General features: G+C 49.0%; 1 protein-coding gene across 1 annotated transcript in view; it reads left to right on the forward strand.

Moving 5' to 3' along the window:
- The window catches only part of NRBP1 (nuclear receptor binding protein 1), a 34,930-nt gene that overhangs the window by 3,552 nt on the left and 18,949 nt on the right, over positions 1-12,429 (forward strand). The window contains exons 3-7 of the mRNA XM_059843259.1: positions 9,275-9,397; positions 9,747-9,848; positions 9,931-10,020; positions 10,465-10,505; positions 11,540-11,634. Of these exons, the coding sequence (XP_059699242.1) occupies positions 9,275-9,397; positions 9,747-9,848; positions 9,931-10,020; positions 10,465-10,505; positions 11,540-11,634 (451 nt within the window). The remainder of the gene's footprint in view (positions 1-9,274; positions 9,398-9,746; positions 9,849-9,930; positions 10,021-10,464; positions 10,506-11,539; positions 11,635-12,429) is intronic.

The following is a 12,429-nucleotide window of genomic DNA, read 5'->3' on the forward strand; positions in this document are numbered from 1 at the left end:
TGGGGGGGCTCAGGCTGGACAAGAGGGAGCATTTCCTTACCAAGAGGGTCACACCTGCCCCAGGCTTCCTGGAGAGGAGGTCGGTGCCCCAGGCTTGTCTGTATTTGAGGCATTTGGACAATGCCCAACAGGCTGTGACATGGGCCAGCCCTGATTGGGTTGAACATTGGAACCAGGAAATCTGTGGAGGTCCCTTCCAGCTGGCTATTCTGTATTCTATTCCTGCTTAAATTTCAGATGTAAAAAAAGATTGAGTCTTGAGTTCATTGATTGTAATTCTTCCTATAAACAGGGAGCTTCTGTAGTGCAAAGAGTGTAATTCCCATGAAAGTTCAGAGTAGTTTTAATAAAATCAAATGCTTCTGTGACATTTTTAACTAGGAACCCTTTTTAACAAGATAGAAAATGCTTATGTTCCCCAAATTCCATTTTTTGTGGAACATGGAGAAGTACCTGTGGTTCCTGCCGTGTTGTGGACTGTGCTGCTTTCCCCCCAGAGCTGAATCTGGCTCTGGAATTGTGCCCACATCCCTGGTTGCTCTCCTGACCAGCGCACAGCTGAGGCTTTACAGAGTGTCTTGTCCCGTGGCTGAAGCACAGGGGAAGGCCCCACAGCATGAGGGCAGGGTGGTCACAGGGCTGCTGGGGTCTCCCAGCCTGTGCTCACCTGGCTCTCTTCTGCTTGCTGTCCCTGAAAACCCAGCCCTTCTGTTTCTGCTGCCCTGCTGTGACAGGACATTTCCATTTCCCTCTTGCAGGCAGCATGCATGCATAGCTTACTTTACTTGGGTTGTCCAAGTATCTCGAGAATTATCTGCTGTGCCTCCTAGGAATAGAAACTTCCTAATGGAGCAGGATTGCAGCACCACATTAGCAGGTCAGGTTTAGCCTCCTGAAACTGAGAGCTCCGTGCCTGCTGTCCCTGCTGGAAGCTACGTGGATGACACATAACTGCAGGAAGAGTTGTGCACTGCTGCAGCAGAATCTTTGTTTTCAGCCCGGCGTTACAGTGTTTGGCTTGGCAAGCTCCTGTGAGTAGGAGAGGCTCAGCCCCTCCTAGATGGCCATGTCCTTGGGTTTGCTGTGTGTCAGGGCTGCCTCTTGACCAAGTTTCTCTCTGTACGTGTTCTGGGGAGGAGAACACCGTGTGACTGTGTAAACCAAGGCTTTATAAGAAGTACTTTGTTGACATCTTTGTAGTGTACTTTGGAGTGAAGGAGTCCGTGCCATGCTTGTGTGGGCACAAGCAGGTCCCCTTTTTGGGGTCTGTGAGTGTGTCTGTCAGGGTGAAGAGGGCAGAGGCCTGGGCCTGGCTGCCTGTTCTGTGAGCTCCTCACGAGGCACAGCCTGCTCAGGGTGGTGCTGCTCTCTTCCAGTGCTGCTGCGCTCTTCAGCCTAGCAATTAGAGCAGAAGAGGCAGAAAATGGGATAATGAGCACTGATCTGTGCTTAAGTACCTTTACCTTTTCCCAGAGAATGTGCCAGGCTGCTCAAGAGCAGTGGGAGAACAGTGTGCTGTTCTTGCAGCCCTGCTCGTGTCCTGTCTGTCATCTGGAAACTTGTCCTGTGCTGTCCTGCACCAAGGGCAGGCACAGGGGTTGGGCACCTGTCCCACAGACTCTGATGTGTTGAGCGGGATTTTTGGGGTCGCTGAAGGGGACGTTTCAGTTCCTGGTAGCCATCGGTGACCTCGTGGCTCTGTGGCTCATGTGTTACAGCTCACTTGTGGATCAGCTGCCGGGCTTTCCCCTGCTGCACCTTCCGCGTTCTGCCCCACTTCAGTGACTGCTGAGATCAAGATGTTCCTTTCTGCCTTGTCTCTGGGCACATGCCTCATGTGTCAGTGTGGCTGTGCATGCAGTGGTTGCCATGCTGAGTAATTCTTTTTTTTCTGTCTGAGGTTTTTCACCCTGGATGAAAGCTGCAGCCCTTCACAGCTTCCCTTACCGTGACGTGCAGACTGTGACAGCGTGATGGGTGGGGTTCCCTGTGGGCCTGGCTGTCAGGTCAGGAGCAGAGCTCAGGGGGCAGAGTTTGAGACAGTGTGCACCTGCACATGTGAGTCCAGTCTTGCTGTTCTTCATTGGATACTGGAAGTTAAAAAATTCATTTAGGCAGCACACTGCCATGAGTTTGGTTCTCTTTCTTGTATGGAAGATCTGTCTGACATTTGGATTGGCACTCCTCAGCTGTTGATGGCTGGATGTTACAGCTGGATTTCAGTGCTCAGGCTTACAGATGCTCTCGATCTATGCTGGAACTATCCAATGTTAAGAAATAGCTGTGATTCATGAGGACCTGAACTCAGAGAGACAGGAACTGAAACACCGGGTCTGCTGCATCTTCATCTCTTTGTTGTCTTCTCACTTCCAGGGGGAGTCTCAGTTGCTTGAATAATTTTTCATTTGAAGGCAGTTGGTGACTTTTGTACCTCTGAATTTACATTTCTTCAAGGGGACAGAGTGCAGGATTCTTGGAGAAAAAATGCTAACAGACTGAGTGTTTGGATTCTGGGATGCTGGAGCCTGATTTTTCTCAGCCTCTGTTGTGACTGAAAAGAAACTTGCTGAGATAGTAAAAGATAAGCAGCAGAACTCCAAGCAAGCTGGCACTTAGAGGGCTGCCAGCTCCCTGACAGGTTTTGACAATAGATCTATTTTTTTTCCACTTGGTGCAGAAAACTAATGCCATGCTGTAGTTTTTATAGCATTCCTTGACCACAGGGAAGATATTAAGAAGAAGGGAGTTTGTGAAGCCTTTTAACATTTTTATTGGCTCATGTGAGGCCTCCCTGAAAGAAATGACCCCTTGGGATGTGCCAGAATGAGCTGAGGGGCACTTCAGGGTGCAGAGGGGGTTGAGCTTTTGTCACAACCCCGTTGTGTCCTTGCTCACAGGCTGTGACAGACAGCTGGCACTCACTCCTTGCAGCAGTGGCTGGAGCAGGGCTGGCTGGCTGCTGCTCTCCAGAGCTCCTGCGAGGCTGGAGGGGCTGGGCTCCCTGCAGCTGAGGGATAGAGCTCTCTCTGCATTCCTTACAGAGCTGTTCTAAAAATGCCGTGGTCTGCAGCAGCACCAAAGCCTTCCCTCACCAGCCCTCTGTCTTGGGAGGCCCAGGCAGCCATCGTGGTGTCCTGACAGCTGCCACAGCTTCAGTGGAGCTTGCACTGGGGAGAGGCTTCCTGCTGGGCCAGCAGAGGGGAGAGGCTGTGTGCTGGCTCTGACTCCAGGTCCTGCCTGCAGGGAGGCTGCCTGGCAAACCCTGACAGACAGAGGCACAGCCAGACCTGGGTTAGCCCTGAAAGCATGGTGCTCTTCAAGCATCCCACGGTGACATGGATGGCAGGAAAGCTGTATTCTGTTTCTCTTTATCAGTGCTCAGGAAAAATCCCATTTCAGGTGTCTAGTACCTTCCTCTCAGGCTCTCTGTCTCTGCAAAATCCGACCCCAAGGCCTCTTGTGCCAACTCTGCTTATCTGGTGTGAAGGTTGCTTGCAGGTGTGTGTTCTTGCCTGTGCACATGCACAGAGATTGAGAATCACATTGGCACAGAAAATAGTTTGAAAAGTAGTTTAACAAAAAGACAGTACAGGTGATGGTGACAAGGCTAAGGGCTTGGCTTGAAACTTGTCTTGATCGTTCTTCTTGTGTACTTTTGGAAGTTCCCTCAAACACCCCATGAACAGTGTACCCAAATACTCTTACTCCATTTCAAAATTACTGACAATCTCACCTTGCAGCCATTTTTACTTCTGACATTTTATGGCAGTCAGCTTTGCCATTTATACGTGTGTGTCAAGATCAGGTGTTCATGGTCCTGTTTAAAATATGATGTTTGCTCATCTCATTGCCTGCTTTCTCCAGTATTATCAGAAAACATGAAATGTCACCTGCAGTGATTTGAAGGTTTCTCTGCCAAGTGAAAGTATCACAGAAGAACAGGATGGGCTGTAGCAGACTGGGAGTTTGTCACATGGAGTTTGTCCTGTCTGGTTTTCCCTTTCTCCTTGGAGTGTCAAACTGCTGGCACTCATTCCCAGTGCAGTTACCAGAACCTTCCTGATGAACTGTCTGAATGGGCTTATTTATAGATATTGAGGGTTTCTTCCACACTCCCTTGTTTATTTTGCTGTGCTGTTTCTGTTTCCCTTTGGGAGTTAGGGATGAAGAATCATTGCTTCTTCCTCCTGCCACAGACCAGCTCAGTGTGACTGAGCTCTTGGACTCCACTGGATTCCTTGTTTGTTTTGAAGCACCAAGTGAAACTGAGCACTTGTCCCTTTGGTCTTGCATTAGGCAATTTGTATTAATTTCTGGTATCCATTAAATAGGTGGGATGATGCCTCTTTCCCTCTGGGATACTTGGCACTGGTGGGGCTGCACCTCAAATCCTGGGGGCAGCTCTGGGCCCCTCCCAGCAGGAGAGATATCGAGGGGCTGGAGTGTGTCCAGAGAAGGGAACAGAGCTGGGAAGGGGCTGGAGCCCAGGACAGGCTGAGGGAGCTGGGAAGGGGCTCAGCCTGGAGAAAAGGAGGCTCAGGGGGGACCTTGTGGCTTTGCACAAGTCCCTGACAGGAGGGGACAGCCAGGGGGAGGTCCAGGGGGAGGTCGGGCTGTGTTCCCAGGGAACAGGGACAGGACAGGGGGAAACGGCCTCAGGCTGGGCCACAGGAGGTCCAGGTTGGGTATTAAGGAAAACTCCTTCCTTAAAGCTATGTCCAGCCTTGGCAGGGGCTGCCCAGGGCAGGGGTGCAGTCCCCATCCCTGCAGGAATTTAAAAGCAGTGTGGATGTGGCACTGTGCAGGACGGGTTAGTGGTGGCCTTGGCAGTGCTGGGGGAGGGCTGGGCTCCATGAACTGAGACTGCTTTTCCAATCTCACTGATGTATCCAGAGGAGTGCTGTTTCTGTTCAGAGTATCTTGACTCCTGTCATACTTTTGTGTTTTTGTAAACTCTGATCTACTGCCTGGGGAGTTTCCTGGTGGGAGTTGGTAGTTAGGTCTGTCCTGCAGTGTGTTGTTTAGCCAGAATTGTCAGAGTGCTTTTGGAGAGGCTGGATGGCTGCTGGGCGACAGCCTGTGGAATGGTGGTGTGACACAGGCAGTGTGACACCGTGCAGGGGTTCCAAACTTGTCCCTTTCCTGGACAGCAGATGCAGCCCTGGCTGGCAGGAGGGGCCTGGCCTCCAGGCAGGGTGTCCTGGCTCCCAGCAGGGCTCAGCTGTGCGGGCCAGCACAGAGCAGGACCCATGGCAGGTGACAGGGATGTGTCAGCTTTGGCTTGGGTTTCAGCACAGCAGCTCCTGAGCTGGTGCAGTGAAGGTAGGAGTGAGGGAGAACTTCAGCACATGGAGGACTTTCAGCTCTGTCTTTAAGCAGTCCAGATCTGTGCATTGGGTTAACAGACTAACTTCTTGCTGATGTGTTCGATCCTGTTACTTGTTGCAGCATGTCTGGAAGAACCAATTACTGTATTGGTGGTGGTGGTCAGATTGTCTTTTCCTTACAGTTTAGTTGCTGTATGATGTGTCTGTACAGCCAAGGTAATACTCAATACCTTCCTTTCCTTGCTGCTGTTAAATTACACTGGTTGTTTTAATTTTCTTGTTGAATTAAAGCCTTTCAGTATTTCACTGCCATGACTGTAATTGCCAAGGCCAGTGTGTCAGTTTAATTAAAACGTGAAGTGGCATTGTGTCTTTGCTTGGTTGGATTTCTTTTCCCTTTGCCTGCAGAGGACCTGGCATTCTTTATTGTGTTACATTCTGGATTAGCCTCCGACCCCAGAGAGCCCTTTTTGTTCAATTTCTGTGGTAAATTTGCTGCTTTTAGTTTCCCCACAGCTCAAGAGAAGTTGAGCTCCTCATGGCCCAGCTGCTGGCTCTGGGGGTCTCTTATCCCTAGTCCCAACCATTTCCCAGGTGGTTGGGCAGAGCTTTCACCTTTCTCTGGCTTAAACAATGGTCAGGGAAACTGGGTAACATATCCATGCTACTCTGAACCAGATCTGGGGCTTCTGTTGGGAGTAGGGCCTGGTGTGCTGCCTCTCCCCAGCTCTTCTTCAATGTGCAAGTCCATTCTGTACTGATACTCTAGTTTTTGTGGACTTTTTCCCAGTTTTTGTACCTTTTATCCCTAGGTTGTAAGTAATCACTGTGACTTGTGATTTAGGCTGTTTTTATTTTTGGTTTAATTGACAGATCATGTGAGCTACAGGATGTCTCTCCAAAAGTCTGTGCTCTTTCAGCAACAGATATACAGATGTTTGAGAGCTGTAGGAAAAAAATGCTTTGGACAATGGAATAACTTTCCAAAGGGAATTTTAACTTCCAGACTTTTCCGCCCTTAGGGCTACTGTGCCCTCCTCCTGTACCCCTTTAAGTATTTGAAATTGTTGTTGAGTTTCCTTTCCTTTTGCTTACATGGACTCAGAGCTGTGTTTGTAGTTCTGCAGTGCAGAGCTGCTTCCTGTGCTGTGCTGCAGAAATTCGGGCTAAGCTGGGCTCAGATCACTTCCTCCCTCAGAGTGTAGGAGCTGCCTGCTCTGGGCCTGTCTGGGACAAACACCAGAGTAATAAATCATCTCAGTGCTTTCATGAGGGTTCAGGATTCTGCTTTGCTGAGCATGGGAAGGGATGTGCAGTAGGGATTTGTCTGCTGTTGCCTTTCAGTTGTCTGTTTGCATTTTCCCCCTTTTACTCTTCTCCCCAGGCTGTTGAATCTCCTGGGGAACAGAATTGCCATGGGTGATGTCAGCTGGATTTGGTGTCCTGAGTCATATCTGGTGCTCTGGGATAGTGCCTATGAGTCATGGAAATCATTTATGCTCAGGGAGCTTGGCCAGAAGTGGGAGATGTGACAGGTCCTCCACAGCCCCAGCTGCATAACTGGGGCAGATTTTCAGTAGTTGCTGGTACTTGAGGTTTTACTCAGTCCAGTAAAGCTGGATGCTTTTCAGGAGAGGGCCTTAAAGTGTTGGATCCATCATTTAGGTGTTCCTGTGAACAGGAGGCAGGTGGGGTGAAGAAGGAGGATCCAAAGGGATGCAGGGGCACTGGGTGTCAGTGTGGTGGCTGTTACCTTGTCCTTGCACTGCTCACACACACCTGCCTTTCTGCTGCCTTGGGCTTCTTTAACCTTCCCTGAAGTTAAAGCCTTTTGCCATTCAGCTTTAGTAATTGTACTGGGTGATTTTTATGTTGCTGTCATCCCTAAGATATTAGTTATTTTAAAATTTCAAGGAATAAATGTTCTATCCTTAATTATTTTTATTCCTTCAGCTTTCTTTAATGATGAAATAAAACAGGCCTGGCCTGCTGGTATCAGTATGTTCAAATACATACATACATACATACATACATACATATATAGATAAAGTTTTTAGGATCAATATGAACGCCTTCCTAAACCAAATCTCAGTCCTTTCACTCCTCAGTTATGTAGGCAGCTCCAGTGGAAGGAAGTGGGGTGGGTCATGCTGGGCTGTCACCTCCTGTGATGATTTTCCATAGCTGTCCTCTGTAGCTCAGGCTCTCCTTGTGTAATTATTGGCTGTACCCCTTATTCCTGCCTGTGCCACACCTTGCAGCTAGCTGCTTGTGTCATTGTAATCATTGTAATTGTGTCATTGTAATCCACTGCTATGTTGCCAGAGAAGTCTGTGTCACTCTGGGTTTGCTGTGCTTGGCAGGCTTTGTCCCTGCAGTGTCACCTGCAGTGCCAGAGTATGAAAGGTCATTGGGCCTGTTCAGAGTCCTTTGGGAGATCATAAAAGATCCCACCTGTGTTGGTGACCTGTCACTCTGTGTTGTCAGGCTGTGGGAGGAGTAGAATGGGATAGAGTAACTCAGCTGGCATGACGAAATTGGGTAACTTTGATCATGTGAAAGTGGCTGCCAAGGGAGAAGGTATTTTTGAGGGAGCTCTTACATAAGGTGAGAAGTTTCCAGCAGTAGGATGCTGATGGGGTCCCTAGAGGGACGAGAGGGTGACACAATATGAGAAGGAGGAGCTCTGAAATGTTTTGGAGGTGACAGAAGCAGAAGATGAGTCTGGATTTGCCAGGCAAATCTGTGTTAACACTTACCTCAGGGGGGAAACTGGATCAGCTGAAAGCTGCCGGGCCTGGTGATCAGCACCAGCCCTGTCTGAGTTCAGGGGGTGTTGAGACAGTGCTCTTAGACACAGGGTGGGATGGGACTCTTGGCGTTTTCCTGTGCAGGACTAGAAGCTGGACTGCCGTGATCCTTGAGAGTCTCTTCCAACCCAGTTGTCCTATGGGTCTGTGAAGTGATTCTTGGTGTGTGGCCAGCAGATGGGAACAGTAATGATTGCTGGTTGACAATTAAAAGGTGAATTCTACCTTCTTGTCTTCTCTAAGTGCTTTGAATCCAGTTCTGTCACTGCACGTTGCCTGCAGTGGGATATCCACCATGACTGTGACTGCTGTGTGCCTGTGAAATTGCCTGGCAGAGGCATTCCAGTAAATGCCATGGATGCTGGATGAAAGAGACCGTGTTCATCTTTGAATGCTGCTGCTTATCTGAAGAGGAACAATGTTATAGATAGCTTTGCTGCTGTGAGCAGGATTCACCTCTGATCTCTGTGGCTCTTTCAGCCTTATGTCCTCCCACAGCCCTTGCCATCCTCGTGCTGGGCTCCAGACTCTCAATCCCCTCCCCTTACATTGCTGCTTTCTGAGTGCTCATCTGTGTCTTTAATATTCAGTGTGGATGTACTTGTGCTGTGTCAATGTTTACAATTATTAACTGAAGAAATTACTGTAGGGATTTCCCTTGTGTTGTTGGTTCCCATCTCTGAAGCTTCAGCTTTCCCCTTGTTCCTCTCTGCTTTGATTGAGTTTCAGGTGTCATCACCTTTCAGAGGACGCCTTCACAAAGCTGTGTCTGAGTTATTGAGACATTTCTGTATCCTTTTTGTATTGTTGGAGTGGATTTTTTGTGGTGGAATGAGCTGCAGGTGTCCTGAGCCATGAAAATCTAATATATTGTTGGTGGAAGGCAGCTTTGCTGCAGCACAGTGTTTGTGCACATGAGGTTTCCCCACTGGTGTGCTCAGGACCTGCTGCTCAGTGCTCTGCAGTGACTCATGTTTGGGATATGCCCTGCTCCAAGATACATGTGCAAATCCTGTCCTGGAATTCTCATTCAATTCAAAGTTAATGAGCAGGTTCATAATTTTCCAGTGGTTGCTGCATGGCAGTGGTCAGGTGTGGCTGGCTTTGAGCTCACAGGGTCTCCACCCTTCCCTGCAGGTGAACCAGCGCAATGTCCCGGGCATTGACAGCGCCTACCTGGCCATGGACACCGAGGAAGGAGTGGAGGTTGTCTGGAATGAAGTTCAGTTTTCTGAGCGGAAGAACTTCAAGCTTCAGGAAGTAAGTTCATCCCAACAGGATGTGAGGAGCCTACCCTGCCCTGGGGTGGGGTTATGGATACTTTTTGTGTGGGTTATTGGCTGGGTTTGGAAGGCTGTGCTGTCCAAATGTAGCAAATCTGGCTTAAGTCCTGGAAGGCTGTTGGGCTATTTCCATGAGCCCTTGTGTTCATTTAGACTTGGCAATCAAATCTGCTGAGACACAGTGCAGAAGAAAGTGGGATCCTGCCTGTTCTTAGCATAGGGGCTTGACATACATGTTAGTGTTTGGGGGGACCAAGACCCAAGAGGAAAAAAGGATATTTGGTGTGGTCTCTGATAGGACTTTTTTTTGTCTTTTTGATGTTAAGGAGAAAGTTAAAGCAGTGTTTGACAACTTAATTCAGCTGGATCATCTGAACATTGTGAAGTTCCACAAATACTGGGCTGATGTCAAAGAGAACAAGGCCAGGGTAAGTGCAACCATCAGGCTGTTGGATTCTCATTGTTAGGTCATCAGCAAGGTGGAGGGTAACGTGTCATGCTGCCCCACAGGTGATCTTCATCACTGAGTACATGTCTTCAGGGAGCCTGAAACAGTTCCTGAAGAAGACAAAGAAAAACCACAAAACTATGAATGAGAAGGTAACTCTTTTTTTGTGTGTGACCATAACTCTTTAGAGCCATCAGCCCCTGGGAAGCCCTTTCAGCAGAGGATCCCAGTGAGAACTGGTGATAGATAACACATTGCTGCAGCTCCCCTGTGTCCCTGTGTTACTGAGTTCAGCTGCAGCTTCTCTGGGACAGCAGTTCTGTGCTGGTTGCTTTACTGCCAGCAGCTCTGCAGCTTCTCAAGTGTGGTGTGACAGGAAGGGGGAAGGTGTCTGTACACGGGAGACTGGAGGACAGGTGTCTACCTGGATCCATGGGAATATGTAGAAACAGCTGACTGTAGGAGTGCTGATTCCTTACACCTGCACTGAGTAAAAGCTGGAGCAGGTATTGCTTCCTGTGAGTGGGCTGTGAATCACAGAACTACAGATTAGCTCCTTGTGGATGACTTTTCTCCTTTTCCCCTTGTATCTGCAGGCATGGAAGCGGTGGTGTACCCAGATCCTCTCTGCTCTCAGGTACGAGGGGTGCTGACCTTGACATCCCAGCCATTGGGACTGATGTGGCAGTTAAGTGTTAGAGAGCTCTCCAGAGGATCCAGCTTTATAATCCCGGTTTCTCCTTGGTCAGGAGGATTTGCAAAGATGACAGGGAAATCAAGTTCCATCGGAGAGGACTGTGAAAAACTTCCACAGTGTTGGCAGGCTGCAGGCCTGTTACAGGCAGTGGATTCATGGATATTGAGGCGTGGTGTTGTTAGATGTGTGTGTACATTTCTTGGTAGTGCAGCTCTTCTGCAGCCATCTTAGCACAGTACAGCTGAGTAGAATGTGGTGTGGGTTTTAAAAACTCTTTTCCACCTGGGCTAGAGTTGGTGAGTAGCTAATTAGAACCTTAGAAAGACAGCAGTCTGGATGACAGAGCATGGCTTGCACTCCATAGAGGAAACTCTGGTGCCATTTGGCTAAATAACAGCTATTGGTGAATAGTTTTGGTTCTAATAAGCTTCTGGGAGCTGACTTTCCTCATTTATGCTAGCTGCTAACATAAACCCAAGCAGAGTGAGATGCAAAACCAGAGTGTACCTGGGACCCAGCACTGAAAAGCTTTATTTGTGCCTGCTGACAAACATGCCCAGTTGTGTATGTATAGCATCAAGTGCCTCTTTGGTCCCTTCTGAGTAGGGACAGACTAAGGCTCTGGTATTTTTGGTATAAAATTAAAATTGTAACCCTTTTAGAATCCAGCCAGCAGTACTGGGTTGGATGAAATCGTGTCTTTACTTCTGGTACCCTGAGTTTCTTGGGAACTGATAGAAAAAAGCTTTCTCTCCCCCTCTGCCATGTTCTGGAGATTCATTAGAGACAATTCCTGTTTGTTCCTGGTTCTCAGCCAGAGGCTGACGTACAGGCTCTGAATTGTATCCCCCGGCTGCTGTATCTCCCTGGCATGTGCCCTTTGCTCTCCTGTTCTCTTCTGATGTTTCTTGGCGTGGGAGGGTGTGAAGGGAGGGGTTCAAGGCCTTGACCAGTGCTCTGTTCTGCATCTCCAGCTACCTCCACTCCTGTGATCCTCCCATCATCCATGGCAACCTGACCTGTGACACCATCTTCATCCAGCACAACGGACTGATCAAAATCGGGTCAGGTAATGCTTGCTGGGGGTGCCCCTGCCTTATCAGACAGACTGACCAAACAGAGAAGGGCACCTACTCTTTCCCAGGCTCCTTGGCACGATAGGCATGTGTGTACATGTGCTTCTCCACCTCCACATCAGATGTGCCAGAGACCGGGAGCAGAATTCACTGGTGACTGGGCCCTTGTCAGGTGCAGGAGTGACTGATACTGGGTACTGTTTGCCTTTTAGCCTCCTCTTTAGCTTTTTGTCTCAAGGGCATGATGCAGGAAATGATGCTGAAACCTGGAGGTTTTGTAAGCACATCATCTGTGGGTTCATCTGCTTGGCAGGTTTTCATGTTGATACACAGAGTTCTCCTCCCAGCACTGTGGAGCTTTGGCAGCTGCCTGGGGAGCTGTGTCCATGAAGCCACAAGAGTGCTGCTTGTAGCAGCCCGTGTTTATAATAAAGTGGACAGACTCTGGCTGCAGTGAGTGGCTTATCCAGCATCCCATAATCCCATGGGATAATGGGACTGCCTTCAGGCTGCCCAGCTGCCCTCAGCCTGTTTGGCACACACGTGCCCTGCTGGAGCAGCCCCCCTGTGCCAGAATGGTTTATTTCATAAGTAAGCAGTGATGTTCCTGGCAGTGCAGAGCATCCTTGCATGCTCTGGTTTTTCCTGCTATTCCCATGTCTCTAAAAATCTGTCTGCAGTCAGGATGCATTATTTCACACCTTGACATGACCTTTCAAGGGACAGCTTTGCTGCCTGTTGTTCAACTTTGGCAAGTATTCTCGACCCGAGGAATAGGTCTTTGCTTT

The sequence above is a fragment of the Haemorhous mexicanus genome, chromosome 3, assembly GCF_027477595.1.
Source record: "Haemorhous mexicanus isolate bHaeMex1 chromosome 3, bHaeMex1.pri, whole genome shotgun sequence".
Taxonomy (NCBI): Eukaryota; Metazoa; Chordata; class Aves; order Passeriformes; family Fringillidae; genus Haemorhous; species Haemorhous mexicanus.